Raw genomic sequence first — 27,056 nt, 5'->3', positions numbered from 1 at the left:
ACAACTCAACCAGGCATACCGGGTTGCACTTCACTTTACTGTACTTTGCAGATACTACGTTTTTTACAAATTGAAGATTTGTGGCAACCCTGCCTTGAACAAGTCTATCAGGGCCATTTTTCCAACCACATTTGCTCACTTTGTGTCTGTGTGTTACAGGTTGGTAATTCTCCCAATATATCAAACTTTTTCATTATTATTATATCTGTTATGGTGATTGTGATCAGCGATCTTTGATGTTACTACTGCAAAAAGATTATGATTTGCTGAAGGCTCAGATGATGATTAGCATTTTTTAGCAACAAAATGTTTTAAATAAGGTATGTACATTGTTTTTTAGACATAATGCCATTGCACACTTAATAGACTACAGTATAATGTAAACTTTTATATACACTGGGAAACTAACAAATTCATCTGACTTGCTTTATTGCGATGTTCACTTTAATGTGGTGGCCTGGAACTGAACCTGGAATATCTCCAAAGTATGCCCGTACATCTTTTTGTGCCTAGCAGATGCCAGAAACATGAATGATTGTTTCTGTCCCATATTTCTATGTAAAAGTGTGTGTGTGCGTGTGTACTCATGTACACACGCACACACACACATTTCTTGAATGAAAATGTGACTGAGTTCCAATGTCATATACATGGATGTTAAGGAAAAAATAGAAATCTGGCCTGAACCACCAGCTGGCATCCCCAATCTCTTACCGTCCTGGAATGTGTCATTAATTGCAATGACGGCCTGGAAGGGTTTGGTCAGTTCGGCCCCTTGCGCTGAGCTGAGGAAAACCACAAATGTCTCCAGCCCTTCAATCACAGGATATTGAGTGTCATCCAAGATGGTCAAGGTGCAATACTAGAAGAAAAATCAGGATGTTAACTAGACTTACTGTGGTGTTCATTTCACTATATATACAAATATTGAATCATTATGTTGTATATCTGAATCTAATATAATGTTATATGTCAATTATACCTTTAATTTTTAAAAAATTAAAAATTTTTTCTAATTAAAAAAGAGAGGGAAAATCAAAGCAAATCTTAGAGAATGCTCACCAACCAACACTCATTTGCCTTTGGTAGATTAGGGCAAAGGTGACAATTTGCCTTTCTTCAGTGGTCTTAAGTTTTTTAAATCCATAAAATGATCATCTCTGTATCACATACCGTAGGTGTTTTGTTTCTAGGTATTTGCATCAATCTAGTGCAGTTTCTATCCTAAGTCCATGGTGCTGGATATTAGATGCTGAAAATGTCACTTGGAGAGTTTGTCGAAGATCTCTCTAAGTTTGTTCTTCGTGTTTTTGAAGAACGGGAAGATCATAATATTTCGATATTTTATAATCCTCCAGAGAGTTTGGAGAACAGACTAAAGACAACATGATCAGACCCATCTGGCCTTTGACCTCTGTATGCGTACCTGCTCAGTGACACCTGGCCCAAAGTCCACCTTCCTAGAGCTGGGAACGTAGTCAACTCCTGGAGTGGCGGAAGCTGGGTCTGAGGGCCGTGTTGCACACCAGACAGACGTGAGGGTGGAAAGGTCAGTCCCGTGGCGGATAACTGGGACCTTCACCGTGCCTGAATTGAGAGTCATACATTTCAGTGGTCAACCCTGAACCAGAAGATGGGTGCGGTTTTCAGAACGATGTCCTCCCTTACAGCAGCAGCAGCTTCAGCCTGCTAGCTTGCCTAGTCCACCTTCAGTGATGTTCCTGTGCTCCCTCTGAGGGAGGCTGAGAGGCATCACCATCCCTCTTTGTACTGACATTGAGATCAAGAGCAGACCTGAAGGAGGGCCTCAGGGAGGTGGTGCTGGAGAGACAGCCCTTAGGGGAAAGTGGTTTTGTGGCTTCACGGAGGAGACTGTTCACAGGAGAAGAACAATGGACCGAGGAGAGGTGGGTCCACTGAAAAACATCTCAAGTCTATTTAGGGAGAAGAAACTCAGAGACTAGGGCCTCAGGGATGAGCTAGAAAATAGCCAGTTAAGGAAAAACCAGCTAGGGGACTCTATGGAGCCTGGAGCTGAATGTTCCTAATTAAATGTTCCTAACTGGGTGATTTCCCTATTTTATCTGAGTGGTGCACACATCATTACTTAAACCATATGTACTTACTGCTTATCTTAGGAAGAAGCTCATCTTCTGGTCGCTGTGATAACAGACTTTGTAGGGTCCTAATGATACATGAGTAAATTTCTAGCTGTTTTCACAATCAAGGTCAGAGAAAAGCTACATGACAAGCCCATCAGTCATATTTTTCCAGCCAATAAGCTGAGAGGTGACAAGCAGTCATGGCTGGGCATTTGGTGTATGGGAAAGGAAACATGGTATAATAGAAAGGTCTGGGTTCTAATCCAGCTCTGCCATATTAGCTGGTCTTTGATGATTTATTTAATCTCTCTGGGACTCCATTTGCTCTTCTATATAAATGAGAATGAATGGAATGCACATGGCATGGTGGCTGGCATTCAGTAAGTGCTCCAAAATATTAGTTTTTACTATCCCTCAGAATTTCACTTTCAAAGAGATGCAAGGTCTTGATCAGGGGGCTCAGATCAGCAGATACTCAGCATATCTGCTGCCTCTTTTGCAGGATATCTGCCAGCAGCATGCAGAAGACTTTGAGATCCTTGTGGAGCCCAAAGAGGGAAGAGGCCTGGGTGGAAGAAATCTGCCCACTGACTGCTTTGGGCTGTTATATGAATGAGAAAGTTCCATTTGTTAAGACACTGAAACTTCGCATTTATTTGTTTTGACAGCTAGCAGTACACTAAATAATTTACCTCCATCCTCAACAGGTTGCATTCCCCTCCTTCACAAGAGAAAATGCTTAGCACCACGCCCTCCCTCTGGACCACAGAGGTCAACCAGTGAACTCTAAGCCAGATCCCTCCCTGCCATCAGTAACCAGAGCAAGACAAGTGGATGGAACTCCTTATTCTTCACTACCTTCCATTCTTGGTCTTGATGCCTAGTATTACCTTCCTCAGACTGACAACGGTGTCACTGAGGAATGGCATTCTCATGTCCTAAGGGCATTCTCAAAACTAAGAGGAAATTGTTCAAGGAAGGGATCAGGGGATGGAGGAGGGAACCCCAGAGATGCTCTCCATTACCTGCATCCTCGCTGACAGTAAAAGCCGTGTTGCCCAGGGACACAGTAGAGGCATCATTGGGACCAGTAATGAGCACCTTGGCCGACGCCACACTTCCAATGCGGGCGTTATCGGAAGCATCTGCCAGGGCAATCTCAAACTCTTCTTCCTCTTCATACTCGCTGTCATCAATGAGCATGACGTCGCAGGTGGACATGGTGACACCACGCCCGAATGTCACACGACTCTCAGCAGACCTCCCTCTAGATTTAAAATCAGAGCCCGATTCTAGAGCATACAGGCTACTTCCCATAGCTGACTTAGGGACCGTGTAGCAAATTGCAGATACAATGCTGCTTGAATCCCCTGAAATACAAATGGCAAGAAAACCAAAGCATTTGAATGAGCACTTCTCAGATTTTGAAATCTCTGGCAATTTGACAGGCTTGATTCTCTCTGACATATTCTATATTCTGTTCCAAGAAACCTTCCTGCTTTGCAGTTTCTTAAGCCTGTGGTATAAACCACTTGAGGATCTAATATACCCCAGATACTTCACCAAACAACCTGAAATGGATTTCCTATTCTGTGAATTTTGGGCTCTGTTAATTCACGAGACTCATTGCCCACCACCTAAGACCACAGCAGGTGGAGAGATAAGAGACATATTTGGTACTTTAAGCAGCAAAGTAATTGTGTCCTGAAGGTAGTGCTATGAGCACAGTTCATTGCCTTTCTGAATAAACTTCTGCACTTTAATTCCCAGGGAGAAATAAGCTTGTTTAAAAAGAAGAAGACAAAACAAAATAAACCCCACCTCCCTGAACAAATGACTTTACTTATTAGTGTTGCCACTTCCCTGGGTGACAGCCTGTTTGGGCTTGGCTGGCTGGCCCAGAGCAATCAACAGGGCTTGCCTGTAATCCGAGGGGCATTGCCAAGGGTTGGTGCTCTCTGCAGTGTCTGTCACACTAACATGCAGTCAGCAGATGCAACAAAATACCCGACGTCATCACTTACAGTCATGTTGTGGCTTTGAATGGGGATTTAATTTCCATGTGTTTTAAAGTCTCAATATTGCACAATCATAAATCCATACAATCTTTGTTTTGATTTCCCCCCCCACCGCAGAATTGCCCTTTATTTCTCACACACAGTTTATTTCTCATCTGAGCTCTACGTGGGACACTCACGTAGGAAAATCTTTAAACACATTTTCTGTCTTCCAAGAACTAAGAGAGGAAGCCAGTTCTTACAAATTGTAACTACCCTCCTTGACCGAGGCTACTAAATGTTTATGGATTGGGTGATTGATTAACAATCCCAGGTTCATGAGTCATTTGCAAAGCCAAATATAACTAGTCTTTTGGTCCCATTTAAGAATAAATGGGGGCTTCCCTGGTGGCGCAGTGGTTGGGAGTCCGCCCGCCAATGCAGGGGACACGGGTTTGTGCCCCGGTCAGGGAAGATCCCACATGCCATGGAGCGGCTGGGCCCGTGGGCCATGGCCGCTGAGCCTGCGTGTCCAGAGCCTGTGCTCCACAACGGGAGAGGCCACAACAGTGAGAGGCCCGTGTACCACAAAAAAAAAAAAAAAAAGAATAAATGGGAGCACTAACAACTTGAACTGAAATGAGAAGCCTTCTGATAGTACTCACTGTAGGTAGGAGAGTTATTAGGATTTCTGGAGATTTAAATGAGTTAATACACATGAAGTACTTCCACGTATGGGTTAATATGGAACCTGAGCACGTGGCACATAAAAGAGACTCAATAAATGTTAGCTATTATTATAGCTCCTTGTCACCTTTGGCACCAACAGACCTTTTCTTTCAATAGGTGCAAATAGAAAGCCAGCGCTCTCGTTGACCCGGTAGGTCTTCTTATCAAACTCTAATGTGGGCTCGTCCTCAGTGTCATTGATAATGACCTTCGCCTGGGTGAACTCCCCCAGTAGGGCATATGCTGGCATGCTGAGCTCCACAGTGAAACTCTCGATGTTCTCAAACACGTCGTCATCGTTGATGATGACGGTGCAGGACTTGGTGTCCTCTCGCTCATCAAATTGCACCTGTCGTAAAGGAAACAACAAGGAGTTAAGCTGTGCCTCAGATTTCCCTGCCCCACACTCCCCAAGAGCATCACGGGAAGAGAGGACCCAAGTCCAGTGGGCAAAGCACTGAATGAAATAGCTGGTTCTTCTAGCCCTTACTTCCTGCTGTATCACCTCTTCCCATTCTTCCTCCGTACTCTGGGGCTGATTTACCGTATAGGGACATGGAGGGCAAAGATGTCTCCCACCACGTGGTGACAGTAGAAAAACATATAGATAACTCTTCGTGTTCTGTTTTATTAACTCACTTGGGATAGCAAGAGTCATTTGATTACTCAGTTCCCCTTCTATTTGTGGCAAGTTTAACTGGAAAGATCTTTGAACCTGGAGTGTGCAGTTCTGGCCTCAAGTCCTGGTTCTGTTACTTCCAAGCTAGGCTAGGCTATGAAACTTTACAAACATCAGATTCCTCATCGGCTAAATAATAATAATATACCTATTTCACATACTTACTGGCGGGACTAGATGAGACAACGTATAATGAAGGCACTCAGTATATTTTAAAGCGTGGAACAAATACAAGGTATTATTTATTATCATCACCATATTACTTGTATAGTCAAAATTGACATAGAATCTCAGTGTACTGAATAATGGAGTTTGAATTCAGAGAAAGTTACATTGTGAACAAGCCAGATTGAATTTTAACTTTACCATTAAATCTTTTGCCATTAAGATGTGCTAGATTCATAATGTGAATTAATTTAGCCTGGTAAAAAATAGAGAAATTAATTTATATTCATATAATTGTGAACTTATATGGATTTATTCTGGTTTTACTTTGTCTTCAAAAAAAGATGAGGATAAAACCTTCAAATGGAACCAGGGCTATGGATCAGTCTAAAACTGAGTGGACAGGCAATGGACCTGGACTGCACTTTGTGTAACTGAGATAGCTAAAACGTGTAAAAATTAGTCCTAAACCTCTAGGGCCACACAAATCTGAAAAACATGTAATTTTCATCAACAGAAAATTACTATTCCACATCTAATCAACTAATCAAATTAAGTTTTATTACGCTCCACATTTTAAAATGCTCCCAACTAAATGAAACACTCATAGGTCTCTATTTAGCTCTAGAACACACTGCCTTTTGTCTCTCCCTAAAAACCACAAGTATGTGCTCTTTTTTATTATTTTGCTAAAAGACTCCTTAGCTTATCTGATCTATTCCAATTCCTCATTTAAACTTTACATAAATTAGGAGTTTGGGATTAAAGTATACATGCTACTATATATAAAATAGATAACCAACAAGGACCTACGGTATAGCACAGGGAACTATACTCTATATCTTGTTATATATATATCTTATAACTCTACTCAATACTCAATCTGAAAAAGAATATATATATGTGTATATATATATATATATATATATATATATATATATATATATATATATATCACTTTGCTGTACACCTGAAACTAACACAGCATTGTAAATCAACTACATTTCAATAAAAGTTAAAAAAAATACATTTGACATGAGGCCTTAGCTTAGTCCAGCTGAAATGCCTCAAAGAGAGAGTCCACTCCTCTTTACAGAGATTTATGATGCCCTAAGAATAATGAAACTACTTTGAAAAAACATTTAATAAATACCTAATAAGTACCAGGTATTGTGCAATACTTAAATCTGACACATACAGGGCATCCTGCCCTAAAGGAGTTTACTATTTATACAGTAGGTCCTTTCTCTTTTGCTTTCACTCTCTTTTCTCTTTCATTCACACCCTGGTGCTAATTACCACTGCTGTAACATAGAGATGTGCAAACGTGTGTGTGTGTGTGTGTGTGTGTGTGTGTGTGTGTGTGTGTGTGTGTGTGTGTGTGTGTCTACCCCAGAACTCCTCTCTGCACTCTCCTATCAACCCATAAAGCTGTCAACTTATTGTCTCTAAGGCAACTCACACTCAACATGTCCAAAGCAGAGTCAAGATCACCCCCTCACCAGACCTGTTCCTCTTTGGTGTCCCCTCCCAGCTAGGGACATCATCATTCATCTCTCCTTTCTGTCTCACTATCTAATCCACTGCTGAATCTTGTCAATTCTTACTGGTCTGTTGAATCCACCCACTTGTCTCCACCTTCACTTTATTTATTTATTTTTTTACTGAAGGATAGTTGATTTACAACGTTGTGTTAGTTTCAGGTGTACAGCAAAGTGATTCAGTTATATGTACATATATATCTATTTTTTCAGACTCCTTTCCCTTATAGGTTATTACAAAATATTGATTATAGTTCCTTGTGCTATACAGTAGGTCCTTGTTGATTATCTAATTTATATATAATGTGTATAGGCTCCCATCATCTCTCATGGATCCTATTCCAAGAGCTCCCCAACTAGTCTCCCTACCCTTCAGGTAAAGGGAGGTAGAGAGGAAGGGTTAGGATACCAAAGGCTGAGTGTACAACATGGTGCCTTGGAGACTTTTCTTGATCATGAAGCAAAATGTAAAGACTGAGAAGCTGGACAGCAGTTAAAACTGCAGTGGAGATTAGACAGACTGTGAAGAAGAAAGCACTGTGGGAAGGCAACGTAGAACAGTGACTTGAGGAAGGGTGCTGATGGGCAGGGAGTTGGCGTAAAGAAGTGGAGATGTGCCACAGTTGCTGACAGCCACGTCTCAGCCCTGGCTGCAGCCCACTGGCAATTCAGGAGTCAGAGGCCCCCCACACCCACCTACCTGGCCGGCATACTCCACGTAGTCCTGCTGTCCAGGCTGGGAGCTGACCCTGTAGCTGGAGCTGGCGGTGCCTTGCTCTGTGCGACACAGGACAATGGCGTACTGGTTTAGGTTCCCAGTCCTCTGCACCGTGATGCTGACTGACCCCGCTTTCTCACTGACATTGTAGCTGGAAGCACACAAAAAGGCAATCTCTGAAATTCTGAAAGGGCTGTGAAGGATCTACATGCTTAATGCCTGTCTCTTCTGGTTGGTTACTGGTGTCAGACAGTTCCAAGAAGAGGCAGTTTGGTTCCTTTAAGAAGTCAGGTTGTAAGTTGAGGGAATGCATTCACCTGGGACAGTCACAGAACAAGGTGACCAAGGAAGCTGTGGATGCAGAATGATATGTGCCCCATTTTCAGAGAGAGTTGAAAGATGGTCAGCACATAAGAGTCATGCACTCCATATTTCAGAACACAAAGAAATACTTTCTCCCAAGTGTGGTAGAGTAATTAGAATAGGTCAGTGAGTTTCTGTGGCAGAAAGCTGCTTGGAAGCCAATTAATGACTTGGTTCAAGTGGGGAGTGACTGGGCCAGATCTCCAGGAAGTGTTTAAAGGAGTCAGGGCAGCGCCAGAGGTAAGAAAATGAGAACTGGGCCAAGGTAAGAAAGGTGTCTAGGCAAATGGAGCTTTATGACAATGGGGGAGTGACAAGGTACTATAGGCTGAAAGTGTCCCCCTCCAAATTCATATGTTGAAACCCTAATCCCATCTGTGACAATATTAGAGATGGGGCCTTTGGAGGGTGATTATGTCATTAGGGTGGAGCCCTCATGAATGGGATTTGTGCCCTTATAAAAGAGAGCTCCATCTTCCTTCTGTCATGTGAGGTTACAGCAAGAACTCAACTCTCTATGGATCAGGAAGCAGGCCCTCACTGGACACTGAATCTGCCGGCATCCCAATCTTGGAATTCTTAGCCTCTAGAACTGTGAGAAATAACTTATTATTATAATTATTGAAAAAAGCCACAAGCAAGTGAGGCCTGAGCTGGGTTTTGTTTTTCATCACTGAGTATGGCCATTGGACTTTGGCTTGGGTCTTACTGCTGTGAGGCTTGCAGGCAAAGTGCCTCTGAGAGGTTAGTCTTCATTGCCAGCTTGGGGACCCTGCGTATTATTTAGTCCATTAAGCATTAGAGGGTTGTCCAGAAAACATCATTAGTTTTATTCGGTGTATTTAATTTTGAAGGAGTTACAAGTAAGAGGCAAATAACAGCAAAGTGTTATATATGTATATATATATATATATATATATATATATATATACACACACACACACACACACACATACATACATACACTAATTCTCCAAGTGTATGTAATAGTAGAATAGCCTACATCTGGGGCACTTAAAATCAAGTTTGCATGTTTTCCTCCCAAGTTCCAATTTTCATTTAAATTATCATGAGGTTGGTTTCTTAGAATAGTGAGTCTCAAATGTAGATTTAAAGAATTATTTCCCCCACAAAAATTATAATCCTTGTTATAATCTAATCTATACAATCAGCACCTTGCTTTACCAATTGGTGACTGACTCTCTGTTTGCCTCTTAACTCCCCAGCAGTCTACAACATCATCTTGAAGAGCTGTCTATATTAAGCTATGAATTCTTCCCTAAAGATATATGATTCTGTGAACACCAAAAGAGCTAGGGGGAGAATGGGAGCTTGAGAACAGGGAGAATGTAGACAGAAGGCAAAGACTTTGTTACTGTGGGCCAGTGATTATTTTTCTGAATGCTTATTGTTTTCCCTATCAGTTCTGCTGGATTATCTTTTAAACTTGAAGACAGAAGGACAAATACTTTCAGGAGAAGAAGTGAAGCACAAGGGTTAAGATCACTGGACTTAAATCCTGGTTTTACTGCTTATTAGTTATGTGATTTCGGATCAGTTACTTAACCTATTTCTGTCTCTGTTGCTGTGGAGGCAACAATAGTACTCATCTCATAACTGCAAGTATTAAACAAGATGACATACGCCAAGTACCTGTTACAGTGCCTGGTACATACAGTACTCAAGAAATATTTGGTGTAACTATGATTTTTATTCTTGTTATCACCCCACCATCATCATCAGATGATTAGAGCTGACCCACAAGGTGCTTCATCCTTACTTCCTCTGCTTTCCTGATTCATTTCTCAAGAATGAACACCAATCACTCTTGTACCTGGTATATTTAAAGCTGATGAGGGACCACTGGATATGGAAGATATTGTCGCTGACCACATTGGGTTTACTGTCTCTCACCAGAAACTGAAAACTATCCATCATCTCATGGATCTTCTCCTCATGCAACACATAACGAATCAACCCCAGGTTCACGTCCTCTGTGAGAAAAAAGACACTGAATTAACCCGGGGATGTACAGACAGCCTCACAGATTCCTACTGACACACCCAGTTTATCCTTCTAATGGGTTATAGACAAAACTTATTGTCCCAAGAACAAAAAGGGATAGTAAGTAGTGTTAAAAATAAATGTTTCGTGGGAGGGAGGGAGATGCATGAGGGAAGGGATGTGGGAACAGATGTATATGTATGACTGATTCACTTTGTTATAAAGCAGAAACTAATTTAAAAAAAATAAATGTTTCTGCCGGATTTTAAAATAAGATCCTGTGTAACAAAAGACCCATCTTTATGTATAGAAGTACCCTTATGCTGTTGTAAAATGAGAATCCCAGGGTCTTGGCAAAAAAAGCACTTTAATAAATGTCTATGGAATGTGAAAGGCAAATCTTAGAGCCAACAGAGAAGTCTTTGAGCTCATCTGCTGTGCATATATGCTCATACCCACCCCTACTTCTTTCAAAATAAAGGTTCTTTGGAAGGTATGTACTACTAAGAAAAGCTGGAGTTGGATTAAAACAGCCCACACACAAGGCACAGATAAAATGTGGCTAGGAGAGAACAAAAGATTGAGGACAGGGAGAAAAAGGAAATATGGCACATAAATTGTAAGATGCAGTTGTACAACGACTGATCCCAATCAGGTGCATCCTCAAAAGAAGTCTAGAAGGGCTTCCCTGGTGGTGCAGTGGTTGGGAGTCTGCCTGCCGATGCTGGGGACACAGGTTCGTGCCCCAGTCCGGGAAGATCCCACGTGCCGCAGAGCAGCTGGGCCCGTGAGCCGTGGCCACTGAGCCTGCGCGTCCGGAGCCTGTGCTCCGCAACAGGAGAGGCCACAACAGTGAGAGGCCCACGTACCGAAAAAAAAAAAAGAAGTCTAGAAGACTGTGAAAAGCTTATAAGCAACTAAAATACAAAGTGGTCTGCTTGATGTGATTCCAAACAGGAAACTATTTCTGTTGAGCAATCTACCCATGTTGATTTTTTTTCTTTGCTGAAGACTTAAAAAATATCTATAATGCTTAGAGATAAAAAGTAAACCACAAAGGGTCACAGATCTTTCATAAAGTCTGGTGGTTATTTCTGTTTTGAAAGAAAACCCAGGAGTATCACGTGATCCTTTCCAGAAAACTTGGACAAACCTAAAGCAATTTGGGAGCTGAGGAAGCCTGGTAAAGATAAAATTTTTCTTTCTTCCTTTTTTTTTTTGCCATTAATTCAGAGTAACAGGAAAAAAAAATCAGGAGAAGTAAAATTCCAAAGTTGGATGGTTAGACACTAAAAGATCTGTTTGTTTGTAAATAGGTTACTTGGGGCTAAGTAGCTGGTAGTAGTTGTGAGAAAGATTAGGGAAATAAGGAGAGTGGTGTCAGAATAGACCTCTCCCACTTCTCAGCTCTAAGAGTGCCCACCCTGTGTGAAAGTAGCAGCAGCTCTTCCAGGCTGCAGCTTATTCTCCATGTGGCCATGCTCAGGGCCTGTGGTTATCTCGTAGACAAGCTGCAGGTCTTCTGTGTCTGGGTCCATGGTCAACAGTTCCTTCTTGGTGATCAAGTTGGTTGCCTGGAATAGAAACCCATTACATTTAATTCCTGAGATGGGAATAAAGCAGGAAAAAGACCCTCTGACTCAGATGTAATTCAGCTCAACAATGATTTACTAAGTGCATTTATTGCCTGGTAAACTTTGTCGGGATTATGATAGAGAGGTTTTGAGGACAGAAACCATCCCAGCCTCTGCCCTTGATGTTCACACTTTATTGGGAAAGAAAGGCTTATGAGCAAGGTAACTATGGCAAGAGCTGTAATGGGATATACGAAAAGAGTGCTACACACTTTTGGGGAGGAGAGACTACGGAAATCCATCTGGATTATGGAAAGGGGACTTTGAGGTGGTGGGATTTGAATGTGGCCTTGAAAGAAGGTTGGAACTTTGAAAGAATGATACAATACAGGGAAGATGGCCACTTTATACCTTATAGAAGTTGATTACAATGCTTGAAATTGAGTAAGATAAATATATGATATCCCAATATTGCCCAAATATACTGGCTCAATTTTGATTCACTCATTTATTCACCCAACAAATATTTAGTGAGAGCAAAGGTTTGAGAGGAAAAAAGGGGTGGTCAACAGTATTAAATGTTACTAGACCTAGGAAATGTTACTAGGAAATGTTACTAGGAAAATAAGGGCATGTAAGTGACCTTTGGATTTGGTGAGATTGGTGATTTCGTCTTTGGTAACTTTGATAAGAGTCATGGCAGTAGGGTAAGAGTTGAAGGTAGAAGACCAATTGGAGAGTGCCAAGAAGATAACAGGATGGTTCTGAATATTGAGAAGAATATCAAACAGGGCATAAGTGGAATCTGTACTAATTTTGTTTCATATATTTAAAAATTCCCAATGAGTTCAGTGGAAAGCTATAGCCTCACTGCTACATATACAACCAACAAACCTGCAACATGGAGATGAGAAAATCCACATCCTAGAGGGAATACCACACACAAAAGTCTTTCCAATCTGAACTGAAGAACTGTGTGTGCTTGGGTGGGGATGGGGATTTAATGCTTGACAGGTTACCAGGTGAGAATTATGACATGTCTTAAAATGACCAAACTGAGAGTTAGGAAAAGGAGAAAAAAATGTAAATTTCTAGAATTTCTTTGAGGATACTTACCTACAAAAAAAACTCACTTCCTTCTCATGTGTGGCATATTCCAGATGTTTCTCAAAATCCATCCTTCCCTTCTTCTCGTTAACAAACTTTTAACTGAGCACCTAGCCACCCAGCTAGACACTCCCATGCAACAGATAGGGCCATAGGGCCAATTTCTTGTCAAAAGAATATGAGTGCAATGATGTGTTTAATTTCTGCACCACTTGCTTAAAATGAAGTTCCTTGTCCTCTACTTTTCTGTTTTCCTCTTCCCATGGGCTGGAATACTGATGAATAGCTGAAGAGCTTTGGCTATGCTCTCAGTAGCAACAACCCAGTGATGGCAGAAGAATAAGATAGAAGGAATATGCATCTCTGAATGGTCATGTGGAGCCTTAGCCTCCCCACTTCTGTACTTTATGTGAGAAAAAAGACTTCTATCTTGTTTGAGCTACTATATTTTGGGGTCATTTTGTAAGAATATCTTAAACTGTAATACAATTCTAACCAAACTCACGGAGCTCAGCAATCTTAACAAATCAGCTCACTTAGGGAGGGATAAACATGAGTTGAACAGGAGTTCTCTTCATATTGTCATGAATAGGATCGAGCCCAAGTCAGTTAGTGTGTCTGCGGCAGGTGGAAAGGCCTTACCTTGCCATCCATGTACTCCAGCCACTGGAGCCCCAGGTTGGTAACAATTCTAGGGGTGCCATCATCTACTGGGAGGATGTCCACCCAGAACTGCTGAGGTGCTGCTGTCATGATCTGTGGTGAAAGCAAAAGGAAACTCATCATTCACACATATCTGAAATACTTCAGGTCTAGGACCTACAAAGGCTGGGACCCCTGAAATCTGTTGACACTTCAAAATGGGCAACTGAGCAAGTTTCCATTGCTTATCACCACTTGGCATGAGACTTCAGGGAGAATGTTGATGGATAAAGTAGAAACAATATAAGAACTCTTGCTGGAATTTCACCTGCTATGGAAGTTGGTTTTCACACACCTATGCCTTCTTTAGTTGAGTTTAATACTGCCCTGAGGTGAAACAATAAACAAAATATTTCCCTTTCAATAACTTGTTAAAATTTTCATAATTAAAATGTTAATGTCAAAGTCTCCAGGTAGGATTCTGCCAGATGTGAAAAGATGTTTCATGGGAAGATTTCCTTTTGTTTTTCTTTCCTTTTTTTTTGAGAGAGAACTGTCTACATGGGGAAAGGGGGCAGAAGAAATCAAGAATAAAAGTGTTTGTGGGAATAATGCAAAGAAATTTCGGTTTATAACTTCATTCTCACACAGATACACACATATACATTCACAACATACATGGGGAATCTGATCCAGCACCTCCCCGTTTCTGAGCAGATACAGCAAGCTGGCATACAGGACAGCAAGATGCTGGTGTTTCAATCTTTTACAACCCTCCTTCTAGATAATTTCCATTTTCAACATGACACAGTCCCTCTGGAGATCTGCTGTGACCTTTTATGTTTATCATGGAGGTGACCCTCTTGCTGATTAATTCCAAAATCTTTTTTCTCTTCTGAAAGTCAAACTAACTGGGGAGCAGTTACGGTTTGGGAGAGGGAAAATGAACGTGATGACCTGCCAGGTGGAGATGCAGTGCAGGTGCTTAAACGGCAGGGAAATCCCAGGAGTCATCCCACTGACACCTTGGCCAACTGAGAATGATCTTCTCACAGGCTGTTTGTTTCTAAAGCATGCCAGAGGATCTTTCTGTCAGGAAAAGAATCATTCATCATCAAAGTAGGGAAAAAACTCTGCAGGCCTAAGAAGTTGACCCCTTGGTTATCCTGGAAATAAACAGCAGGGTGTGATAACATGCTCACTAAAACTGCCTCTGCTGAGTCAGATAACTGTGTGAGATGCAGGGGTATCCATGAGTCCACCTTTCTCCAGAGTTGCAGTTATTCCCAGGGGAGGGTTATGATACTGCAAGAAATCTGCTAAAAATGAGTTAAAATGGTGGGGAAGGTAGTGGGAGGGGGCTTAGTTTCCTGAATATCTGAATGTTAGAAAGAAGCAATTCTCCTAAGGAAGAAAAGCTTAACAGCTTCATGTCCTCAAAAGAAAATCATCTTCACCTGTTTCACAAGCTGGTCCTAAAATGAGAACAATGATGATGATTACAGCCACAGTTTATCAGATGTTTCCTATGTTTCCTGTGTAAGGTACTGGGCTACATGCTCCATGTGTATAAGGAGGGTAGATATCATCCCCATTTTACAGACAGGGAAGCTGAGGCTTAGAAAGGTTAAATGACTTACAAAGACACTCAATTAGTAAGTGACAGAGGTAGAATTTAAATCAGTGTCTTTTGGATGCAAAAGCCGTACTCTTGACTGTAATTCTTCATGAGATTGAGAAACTCTGGCTGGCTCAGGAGACAATTTGGAATGATGTGATATTATTGAAAAACCAGATGAAAGAAAAATGAAAGGAATAAAGGGTGAGTGAAAAGGAAAAGGAGAAATAATAGCAGTGATAATAACAATAACTATCACTTATTTGCGCACTCACTCTTTGCCAACAGTGTTAAGCACTTTATATGGATTACCTCCGTTGATCCTTAGGCTAATTGAAGCTGGTGATCATTCCTGTGCCCATTTTACAGATGAAAAGCTGAGGCTTAGAGAAGGTAAGTAATTTGCCCAAGGCCCAATTAGTATGTGACAGAACCAAAACTCAAACAATGTTATCCTTGGTCTAAAAAGGCCATGTTCTGCCTCCAGACAGCCTCTGGCATGCTTTGCTGTGCCTCCCTCTCCATAGTCTTCACCCCTCACCTCTTTTCCTCCTTCCTCAATAATAAAGAAGGGATTCGTCCCGTCAGCAACGGTGAAGGTGAACCAGTCTTTGAGGGAGTTGCTGCCGTCGTGGCTGTAGCGGACCCGGTTCTGATAGATGTCCTCCATGGTGAAGGTGGAGGTGTGCTGGAAGGGCTGCCCATTGGTGGTTCGCTCAATGGTGCCATGGCGTGGGGGCTGCATGATCATGAATGTGACAGACTCGGCCTGTCAAGGAGGCAAAAGGCAAGAGGAGAAGGGAATTCTGTAACAGAAGCCAGAGGTGTGAGTGATGGCCACAGGTGGTCAAGGGCAGCCAAACCTAAAGACATTTATAAAATAAAGATTGCATTTTCTTTATAGATACCAAAAATCAAGCTAAGAGAGAAATTATATTGGTTTCTATAATCGAACTTATATTCTGGTGCCTTCCGTTTTAAGATGACATTTAAATTTGCCCATTAAGGGTTATAAGGGAAAACCTGAATTTTTAACCTTTAGGATGATTAAGAACTAGACCTTTTAAAATTACTCATTTCCTTTCCATTCACCCTCCCCCCAACCCACATACACTTTTCCAAAACTCTTATATATAGAATCTCATATGCATCTGAATAGAAGCAAATTTCCCATTTCCAACGGCTGCTTCCAGGGTGACACGCAGAAGGAAAAATAAAGAGGTAGAAAACCCTGCTCAGGACTCTCCAATGATTTCCCACCAACTTGGAATAAAATACAGAGGCCTGACCTGGGCCAAGAAGGCCCTCTGTGACCTGGTCCCATGGTTCTTCTCTGGCCTCATCCTTCTCCTGTCCTGTTTGTTCACTGGGGTCCAGACTCTTGGCTGCTGTGTCGCAACTCAAATGTTCCAAGCACACTTGACTACAAGGCCTTTGCCCTCCTGATTCCTCTGCCTGGAAAGGGATTCTCCCAGGAAACTGCAGAGCCTGCTCTTTCTCTTCCTACCTCTGCTCAAATATCAGCTCCTCAGAGAAGCGTTCCCTGACCACTCTGCTTGAAACAGCACACTCATCAATCTCTATTGCTTTTGTCTCTTTATTTTTATTCCTAGCACTTATCATATCTGACATGATATACTATGTTCTTCCATTCTTTATTGTCTGTTCCCCCCTAACCAAAGGTTGTAAACTCCCTAAGGCTGGAACTTTGACCTGTTTTGTTCACAGTGTTGTCTTTAGCATCTAGAGCAGACCTTGGAACTTAGCAGGTAATAAATATTTGCTGAAAGAATGAATAAATAAATGAATGCATACTGGCACGGGGAAGGGCATATATAGAAGTAATTAATAAGTGCGTGGTACTCTTGATGGAAGCTAAATCATATCAGCATGTTAGACACTTTAATTAGAAAGCATTAGGAGAGGAAGAGTTTAGTCTCTACATGCCCTATTTTACTGTGTAAGCTTGGTTCTTCGAGAATGTTCAAACTGCAATAATTAGTCTCAGTAAAGGAGGTAAAAGTGTATAGGTGAAGGAATTCCTTGTTCACTAATAGGGAGTAATAAAAACACTATATGAAATGTCATCTACCTGATTTTCTGTGGGTCATAATAAAAATCAGCATGTTAAAATGATTGTCGCATGTAATCATAGGAAAGAATAAATGTATTTAGGGTTTCAGAAAGGGTTGAAAAACAACTTGATTTCAAATGTATTTAGTTTCTCTTTTCCAGCAGGCCATGGTATGTTCTGGTTTTTAATCCTTCAAGGATGCTTGCACTACACTCACCATCCCACCCTACCCTCAGGATGCACTGTCGCAAAGCAATAGATGCTACTAGATCAGCCTCTCATTCGGCCGGAGAACCCAGGGGAGGACTCTTACCTCTGTGTCTGCATCTACCGCCTTGAGCTCAAACTCTGTGATGGTCTTCCTCACACCTTCCTGTACCCGCATCCCCAAGTTCTGTACAACGGGCAGCGAGTCATCCACAGGGCGAAGAGTAATGTGGAAAGTCTGAGTCACCTACATGGCAGAAAAGTGCAGGTGGGTCACCTGTTCCCAGCACCCACCCGGGGAGAAGGTAGGCCCTCTCTGCATTCCCTTTCACACCATTCCTGGCATGACTGACCAACCAGGAACCCAGAAGTGAGTTCTCTCTGGCAAGATAAGAGTTCTCTTTGCCTCTGTCCTGGGCTGAGAGCAGAGGGGAATGAAGTTCTCACAGCACCGGTGGCTCAGCACCCTCCAATCAAAGAAGATGGCGCTGCATCAATACCCATCAAGGAGGGAAGCAAGTTCCTCACCCACCTCGTTGACGCCATCGGAGAGCGTGAAACCGAAGGCATCTGAATGCTTCTCGGTCTCACTGGAGTGGATGTACTGAATGCGTCCTGAAGTGAGGTCAGCTTGAGTAAAGGAACTAATCTGGATACCTAGCAAAAGAAGACGACAGAACCAGAGAAAGGGTGTCAAGAGGCTAGCCATCCCTCTCGGGTGAGGGAAATGGCACACTCACCAGAGAGAGCCCTTTGTCATTTTCTTATAGCATTGATGTGCTGCCCTCTGAGACCTTGGGTTAGAGTTGCTTGTGTGTTTTTTCCCCACAACAGCCTATGTTCTGTGGGAGCACATGCTAACTTAATTATCTAGGCTTCTACTATGTGCCAAGGTAACAGCAGGTGCTCAATAAATGTTATTCTCCTTTCTCTTGGGGTTTATGTATGCAGGTCAAATCTGTGAAAGGTAGAGCCATTGCCTTATTCTCCAAATCCCTCGCTCTTAAGTTTTATATTCCCCCATAGCCTCATAGTCCTTTCTGAAAACCTGCCCTAATTTTTAATATTGTGTGATGGCTTAGCGTTTAAACACTGGAGTCATAGGGCTTGGCTAAACATAGCCTTGTTTTTGTGATTAGTGAGCCATCCCCGGCACCCATAATTTCCTTGGATATTCTTCAAGGTCCCTTTCACTCTTGGATCTATGATCCTAGCTTCTCATATACCACTTTGGCCAGGCTAGAAGTAACAAAGCTTATTGCATGACTTTGAGGTTTGAGCGATCATTCTTTCTCAAGTCTAAAATGACCTAGAAAACCAGTGTCTTTTAATAACATGATACAGAGAAAACTTGTTAATTTTTTTCAGTCATTCTAAAAGTAAAAAAAAAAAAATCTGAAATGATGTGATTTTTAAATAATGCGAAGGTATCCCACTAATGAATAATATCTCTATGTTTTCAAATGCCCAACAATATTTAGCAAAACAACCCAGAATTCTTGCTTCTATCTTAGGGCTTCTGGGGTCCATCCTCTGGTGGCAGCCAAGACTGAAACAAAATCATATTTTTTAGTCCCTCAGCACAAATTCTCTCTTTCTGATTCTGGGTGTTAGAGTAGTCCTCTATTTAATCTAGTCCTTTGCTTTGGTCCTGAAATTCATTTGCTGCTCCCTGGGATTTATTATTTGTCATTGTTAATCCTGGCAAAACCATTTAGTCTTTTCTGTAAAAAAACAAAGAGATTCTCCTTTGACTATTTTACATTTAACTGTGACATCAATATCATTGCATTATCTTAAAAATAAAACACATCAACTAGCGTGGTTTACATTTGCAGATCTCTTTATCATCTGAAATTTGTCACCCAGATAAAATAGCCTCTTGAATATTAGGGCGTTAATTTTTTGATGAGGCATTTTATATTTATGTTCGTGCTTGTTATATCAGCTCTCAACAGGCAAAAAATGTAGCTCCTCCGACCCCTATCTTACAGTTTTGTCTTGTGGTTCTGGACAGAGATCCATACAATTCTTTAAAAATTTAATAACTTCAGACTGGCTGCACTGATAAATTTAAACCTATTCCCCTGCTGTGAATCCACTCTCACAGCTCATGGGGAAATACGTGTGTGGATTCTCACAATCAACTGGTCACCTAACTCACTGTTCCCCTTATGAGAGTCTAAGACTGATTAAGAAAGGTGGTAGAACTCATTAGTTAAGTGGGCAGAAAAAAGTTAACATACTTAGGAGGCCTATAGCTGCCATCAGAAATGCCAGCTTGCAAGATGGGCTCTCAGCTTCTGTCTAGGAACATGGAATTTTGGTACATTCTAGATGAAGGATGCCTACACTCTAACTGATAAGAGGGACTCTCTGCGCCTCGATTATTTGTACAATTTGGTTTATGCTGAATACTTGCTTTCCTTCTGGGATTCTACAATTTTGGTTTGTACTAGGTAGAGGGTGCCCATGTAACCAGTCCCCCAATAAAAACCTAAGCTTTCTCCTGCAGCAGCTACTCAATAAATGTTTTGTGAAGGTGAGAACGAGTGTGTGCTGGAGATTGCTAAATCCAATATTACTGATCCCCTACTTAAAAATACAACTGCTGACTATTAGTTAAGTGACTAGATGCCCAGTTAGGGTCTAGATTTCCCAGCAACCTCACAGTTTTGTGTAGCTACATCCTTGCCACTGGGATGTGATCAAAAGGGATATGGGAGGGAGGACCTTCAAGATGGTGGAGGAGTAAGACATGGAGATCAACTTCCTCCCCACAAACACATCAAAAATACATCTAGGGCCTCCCTGGTGGCGCAAGTGGTTGAGAGTCCGCCTGCCGATGCAGGGGATACGGGTTCGTGCCCCGGTCTGGGAGGATCCCATATGCCGCGGAGCGGCTGGGCCTGTGAGCCATGGCCGCTGAGCCTGCGCGTCCGGAGCCTGTGCTCCGCAACGGGAGAGGCCACAACAGTGAGAGGCCCGCATACCGCAAAAAAAAAAAAAAAAAAAAAAACATCTACACGTGGAACAACTCCTACAGAACACCTACTGAACGTTGGCAGAAAACCTCAGACTTCCCAAAAGGCAAGAAACTCCCCACGTACCTAGGTAGGGCAAAAGAAAAAGGAAAAACAGAAGCAAAAGAATAGGGATGGGACCTGCACCTCTGGGAGGGAGCTGTGAAGGAGGAAAAGTTTCCACACACTAGAAGCCCCTTCACTGGTGGAGATGGGGGTTGGGCACGGGGGGGGGAAGCTTCAGAGACACGGAGGAGAGTGCAGCAACAGGGGTGCAGAGGACAAAGCAGAGAGATTCCCTCACAGAGGATCGGTGCCTACCAGCACTTACCAGCCTGAGAGGCTTGTTTGCTCACCCGCTGGGGCAGGTTGGGGCTGGGAGCTGAGGCTCGGGCTTTGGAGGTCAGATCCCAGAGAGAGGACTGCGGTTGGCTGTGTGAACACAGCCTGAAGGGGGCTAGTGCACCACAGCTAGCCAGGAGGGAGTCTGGAAAAAAGTCTGGATCTGCCTAAGAGGCAAGAGACCATTGTTTTGGGGTGTGCGAGGAGAGGGGATTCAGAGCACCGCATGAACGAGCTCCAGAGAAGGGCATGAGCCATAGCTATCAGCGCAGACACCAGAGATGAGCATGAAACACTAAGGCTGCTGCTGCAGCCACCAAGAAGCCTGTGGGCAAACACACCACTGCCAGGATCTCGTGATCCAGGGACAACTTCCCCGGGAGAACACACGGCGCGCCTCCGGCTGTTGCAATGTCACGCAGGCCCCTGCTGCCACAGGCTCTCCCTGCATTCCATACCCTTCCCTCTCCCTGGCCTAAGTGAGCCAGAGCCCCCAAATCACCCGCTCCTTTTCGCCATCGTGTCTGAAGGAAGAACAGACACCCTCAGGCAACCTATACGCAGAGGAGGGGCCAAATCCAAAGCTGAACCCCAGGAGCTGAACGAACAAAAAAGAGAAAGGGAAATCTCTCCCAGCAGCCTCAGGAGCAGTGGATTAAATCTCCACAATCAACTTGATGTACCCTGCATCTTTGGAATACCCGAATAGACAACAAATCAACCCAAAATTGAGGCGGTGGACTTTGGGAGCACCTGTAGACTTGGGGTTTGCTTTCTGTGTCTAATTTGTTTCTAGTTTTATGTTTATCTTAGTTTAGTATTTAGAGCTTATTATCATTGGTAGATTTGTTTATTGATTTTGTTGCTCTCTTCCCCTTTTTTAATATATATGTATATATTTTCCTTTTTCTCTTTTTGTGAGTGTGTATGTGTATACTTCTTCGTGTGATTTCGTCTGTATAGGTTTGCTTTTACCATTTGTCCTAGGGTTCTGTCTGTCCATTTTCTTTTTAGTATAGTTTTTAGTGCTTGTTATCATTGGTAGATTTGTTTATTGGTTTGGTTGTTCTCTTCTTTTTTTTATTACTTTTTTACTTTAATAGTATATATTTTTTATTTTAATAACTTTATTTAATTTATTTTTCTTTCTTTTCTTTTCTCCCTTTTATTCTGAGCTGTGTGGCTGACAGGGTCTTGGTGCTCAGGCCGGATGTCAGGCATGAGCCTCTGAGGTGGGAGAGCCGAGCTCAGGATATTGGTCCACCAGAGACCTCCTGGCCCCTCGTAATACCAATCAGAGAGAGCTCTCCCAGAGAACTCCATCTCAACACTAAGACCCAGCTCCACTCAACGACCAGCAAGATTCAGTGCTGGACATCCCATGCCAAACAACTAGCAAGACAGGAACACAACCCCACCCATTAGCAGAGAGGCTGCCTAAAATCATAATAAGTTCACAGGCACACCAAAACACACCACTGGACATGGTCCTGCCCACCAGAAAGACAAGATCCAGACTCATCTACCAGAACACAGGCACCAGTCCCTTCCACCATGAAGCATACACAACCCACTGAACCAACCTTACCCACTGGAGGCAGACACCAAAAACAACAGGAACGATGAACCTGTAGACTGTGAAAAGCAGAGCCCAAACACAGTAAGCAAAATGAGAAGACAGAGAAATACACAGCAGATGAAGGAGCAAGATAAAAACCCACCAGAACAAACAAATGAAGAGGAAATAGACAGTCTACCTGAAAAAGAATTCAGAGCAATGATAGTAAAGATGATCCAAAATCGTGGAAATAGAATGGAGAAAATACAAGGAACATTTCACAAGGACTTAGAAGAACAAAAGAGGAAAGAAACAATGATGAACAACACAATAAATGAAATTAAAAATTCTCTACAAGGAATCAATAGCAGAATAACTCAGGCAGCAGAACAGATAAGTGGCCTGGAAGATAAAATAGTGGAAATAACTACTGCAGAGCAGAATCAAGAAAAAAGAATGAAAAAATTGAGGACAGTCTCAGAGACCTCTGGGACAACATTAAACACACCAAAATTTGAAATATAGGGGTCCCAGGAGAAGAAGAGAAAACAAAAGGGACTGAGAAAATATTTGAAGAGACTATAGATGAAAACTTCCCTAATATGGGAAAGGAAATAGTCAATCAAGTCCAGGAAGCACAGAAAGTCCCATATAGGATAAATCCAAGGAGAAACACACCAAGACACACATATATATATTTTTAAACATCTTTATTGGAGTATAATTGCTTTACACTGGTGTGTTAGTTTCTGCTTTATAACAAAGTGAAACAGCTATACATATTCATATATCCCCATATCTCCTCCCTCTTGCGTATCTCTCCCACCCTCCCTAGCACACCCCTCTAGGTGGTCACAAAGCACCCAGTTGATCTCCCTGTGCTATCTGGCTGCTTCCCACTAGCTATCTATTTTACATTTGGTAGTATATATAAGTCCAGGCCACTCTCTCATTTCATCCCAGCTTACCCTTCCACCTCCCTGTGTCCTCAAGTCCATTCTCTACGTCTGCATCTTTATTCCAGTCCTGCTCCTAGGTTGTTCAGAACCATCTTTTCCTCTTTTTTTTAGATTCCATATATATGTGTTAGTATATGGTATTTGTTTTTCTCTTTCTGACTTACTTCACTCTGTATGACACACTCTAGGTCCATCCACCTCACTACAAATAACTCAATTTCATTTCTGTTTATGGCTGGGTAATATTCCATTGTATATATGTGCCACATCTTCTTTACCCATTCATCTGTTGATGGATACTTAGGTTGCTTCCATGTCCTGGCTACTGTAAACAGAGCTGCAATGAATATTGTGGTACATGACTCTTTTTGAATGATGGTTTTCTCAGGGTATATGCCCAGTAGTGGGATTGCTGGATTGTATCGTACTTCTATTTTTAGTTTACTAAGGAACCTCCATTCTGTTCTCCCTAGTGGCTGTATCAATTTACATTCCCACCAACAGTGTAAGAGGGTTCCCTTTTCGCCACACCCTCTCCAGCGTTTATTATTTGTAGATTTAAAGATGATGGCCGGGCCTCCCTGGTGGCACAAGTGGTTAAGAGTCCGCCTGCCGATGCAGGGGATACGGGTTCGTGCCCCGGTCTGGGAGGATCCCATATGCCGCGGAGCGGCTGGGCCCGTGAGCCATGGCCGCTGGGCCTGCACATCCGGAGCCTGTGCTCCGCAACGGGAGAGGCCACAACAGTGAGAGGCCCACATACCGCAAAAAGAAAAAAAAATAATAATAAAGATGATGGCCATTCTGACTGGTGTGAGGTGATACCTCATTGTACTTTTGATTTGCATTTCTCTAATGATTAGTGATGTTGAGCATTCTTTCATGTGTTTGTTGGTAATCTGTATATCTTCTTTGGAGAAATCCACGACACATATTAATCAAACTATCAAAAATTAAATACAAAGAAAAAATATTACAAACAGCAAGGGAAAAGCAACAAATAACATATAAGGGAATCCCCATCAGGCTAACAGCTGATCTTTCAGCAGAAATGCTGCAACCCAGAATGGTGTTGTAGGACATATTTAAACTGATAAAAGGGAAATGCCTACAACCAAAATTACTCTTCCCAGCAAGGATCTCATTCACATTCAATGGAGAAATTAAAACCTTTAAAGACAAGCAAAAGCTAAGAGAATTCAGCACCACCAAACCAGCTTTACAACAAATGCTAAAGGAACTTCTCTAGGCAGGAAATACAAGAGAAGGAAGGACCTACAATAACAAACCCAAACAATTAAGAAACTGGTAATAGGAACATACATATTGATAATTACCTTAAATGTAAATAGATTAAATGCTCCAACCAAAAGACATAGACTGGCAGACTGGATACAAAAACAAGACCTGTATATACGCTGTCTACAAGAGACCCACTTCAGACCTAGGGACACATACAGACTGAAAGTGAGGGGATGGAAAAGGTATTCCATGCAAATGGAATCAAAAGAAAGCTGGAGTAGCAATTCTCATATCAGACAAAATAGACTTTAAAATAAGGATTATTACAAGGCACAAAGAAGGACAATACATAATGATCAAGTGATCAATCCAAGAAGAAGATAAACAATTGTAAATATTTATGCACTCAACATAGGAGCACCTCAATACAAAAAGCAAATGCTAACAGCCATAGAAGGGGAAAATGACAGTAACACAGTAATAGTGGGGGACTTTAACACCCCACTTCACCAATGGACAGACCATCCAAAATGAAAATAAATAAGGAAACACAAGCTTCAAATGACACATTAAACAAGATGGACTTAATTGATATTTATAGGACATTCCATCTGAAAACAGCAGATTACACTTTCTTCTCAAGTGCTCATGGAACATTCTCCAGGACAGATCATATCTTGGGTCACAAATCAATCCTTGGTAAATTTAAGAAAATTGAAATCATAGCAAGTATCTTTTCCAACCGCTATAAGACTAGATATCAATTACAGGAAAGAAACTGTAAAAGATACAAACACATGGATGCTAAACAATACACTACTAAATAACCAAGAGATCACTGAAAAAAACAAAGAGGAAATAAAAAAATACCTAGAAAAAAATGACAGTGAAAACACGATGACCCAAAACCTATGGGATGCAGCAAAAGCAGTTCTAAGAGGGAAGTTTATAGCAATACCATCCTACCTCAAGAAACAAGAAAAATCTCAAAGAAACAACCTAACCTTACACCTAAAGCAACTAGAGAAGAAGAAAAAAAAAAAACCCCAAAATTAGCAGAAGAAAATAAATCATAAAGATCAGATCAGAAATAAATGAAAAAGAAATGAAGGAAATTATAGCAAAGATCAATAAAACTAAAAGCTGGTCCTTTGAGAAGATAAACAAAATTGATAAACCATTAGCCAGACTCATCAAGAAAAAAGGGAGAGGACTCAAATCAACAGAATTAGAAATGAAAAAGGCAAAGTAACAACTGACACTGCAGAAATACAAAGGAGCATGAGAGATTACTACAAGCAACTGTATGCCAATAAAATGGACAACCTGGAAGAAATGGACAAATTCTTAGAAAAGCACAACCTTCTGCGACTGAACCAAGAAGAAATAGAAAATGTGAACAGACCAATCACAAGCACTGAAATTGAGACTGTGATTAAAAATCTTCCAACAAACAAAAGCCCAGGACCAGATGGCTTCACAGGCAAATTTTATCAAACATTTAGAGAAGAGCTAACACCTATCCTTCTCAAACTCTTCCAAAATATAGCAGAGGGAGGAACACTCCCAAACTCATTCTACGAGGCCACCACCATGCTGATACCAAAACCAGACAAGATGTCACAAAAAAAGAAAACTATAGGCCAATATCACTGATGAACATAGATGCAAAAATCCTCAACAAAATACTAGCAAACGGAATCCAACAGCACATTAAAAGGATCATACACCATGATCAAGTGGGGTTTATCCCAGGAATGCAAGGATTCTTCAATATATGCAAATCAATCAATGTGATAAACCATAGTAACAAGCTGAAGGAGAAAAACCATATGATTATCTCAATAGATGCAGAAAAATCTTTCGACAAAATTCAACACCCATTTATGATAAAAACCCTGCAGAAAGTAGGCATAGAGGGAATTTACCTCAACATAATAAAGGCCATATATGACAAACCCACAACCAACATCGTTCTCAATGGTGAAAAACTGAAACCATTTCCTCTAAGATCAGGAACAAGACAAGGTTGCCCACTCTCACCACTATTATTCAATACAGTTTTCGAAGTTTTAGCCACAGCAGTCAGAGAAGAAAAAGAAATAAAAGGAATCTAAATCAGAAAAGAAGAAGTAAAACTGTCACTGTTTGCAGATGACATGATACTATACATAGAGAATCCTAAAGATGCTACCAGAAAACAACTAGAGCTAATCAATGAATTTGGTTAAGTAGCAGGATACAAAATTAATGCACAGAAATCTCTTGCATTCCTGTACACTAATGATGAGAAATCCAAAAGAGAAATTAAGGAAACACTCCCATTTACCACTGTAACAAAAAGAATAAAATACCTAGGAATAAACCTACTTAAGGAGACAAAAGACCTGTATGCAGAAAACTATAAGACAC

General features: G+C 41.6%; 1 protein-coding gene across 1 annotated transcript in view; it reads right to left on the bottom strand.

The window, feature by feature from the left end:
• Positions 1–27,056, bottom strand: part of FRAS1 (Fraser extracellular matrix complex subunit 1) — a 446,975-nt gene that overhangs the window by 46,925 nt on the left and 372,994 nt on the right. Inside the window, exons 48-58 of the mRNA XM_060093094.1 lie at positions 18,053–18,177; positions 17,627–17,767; positions 15,781–16,008; positions 13,622–13,735; positions 11,722–11,872; positions 10,129–10,288; positions 7,914–8,082; positions 4,931–5,177; positions 3,128–3,472; positions 1,427–1,587; positions 715–862 (exon numbers count right to left, since the gene is read on the bottom strand). Coding sequence (XP_059949077.1) covers positions 715–862; positions 1,427–1,587; positions 3,128–3,472; positions 4,931–5,177; positions 7,914–8,082; positions 10,129–10,288; positions 11,722–11,872; positions 13,622–13,735; positions 15,781–16,008; positions 17,627–17,767; positions 18,053–18,177 — 1,989 coding nt within the window. The remainder of the gene's footprint in view (positions 1–714; positions 863–1,426; positions 1,588–3,127; positions 3,473–4,930; positions 5,178–7,913; positions 8,083–10,128; positions 10,289–11,721; positions 11,873–13,621; positions 13,736–15,780; positions 16,009–17,626; positions 17,768–18,052; positions 18,178–27,056) is intronic.

The sequence above is a fragment of the Mesoplodon densirostris genome, chromosome 1 (genome assembly GCF_025265405.1).
Source record: "Mesoplodon densirostris isolate mMesDen1 chromosome 1, mMesDen1 primary haplotype, whole genome shotgun sequence".
Lineage (NCBI taxonomy): Eukaryota > Metazoa > Chordata > Mammalia > Artiodactyla > Ziphiidae > Mesoplodon > Mesoplodon densirostris.
Note: the sequence above shows the minus strand (reverse complement) of the source record. Positions and strands in the feature narration are given on the sequence as shown.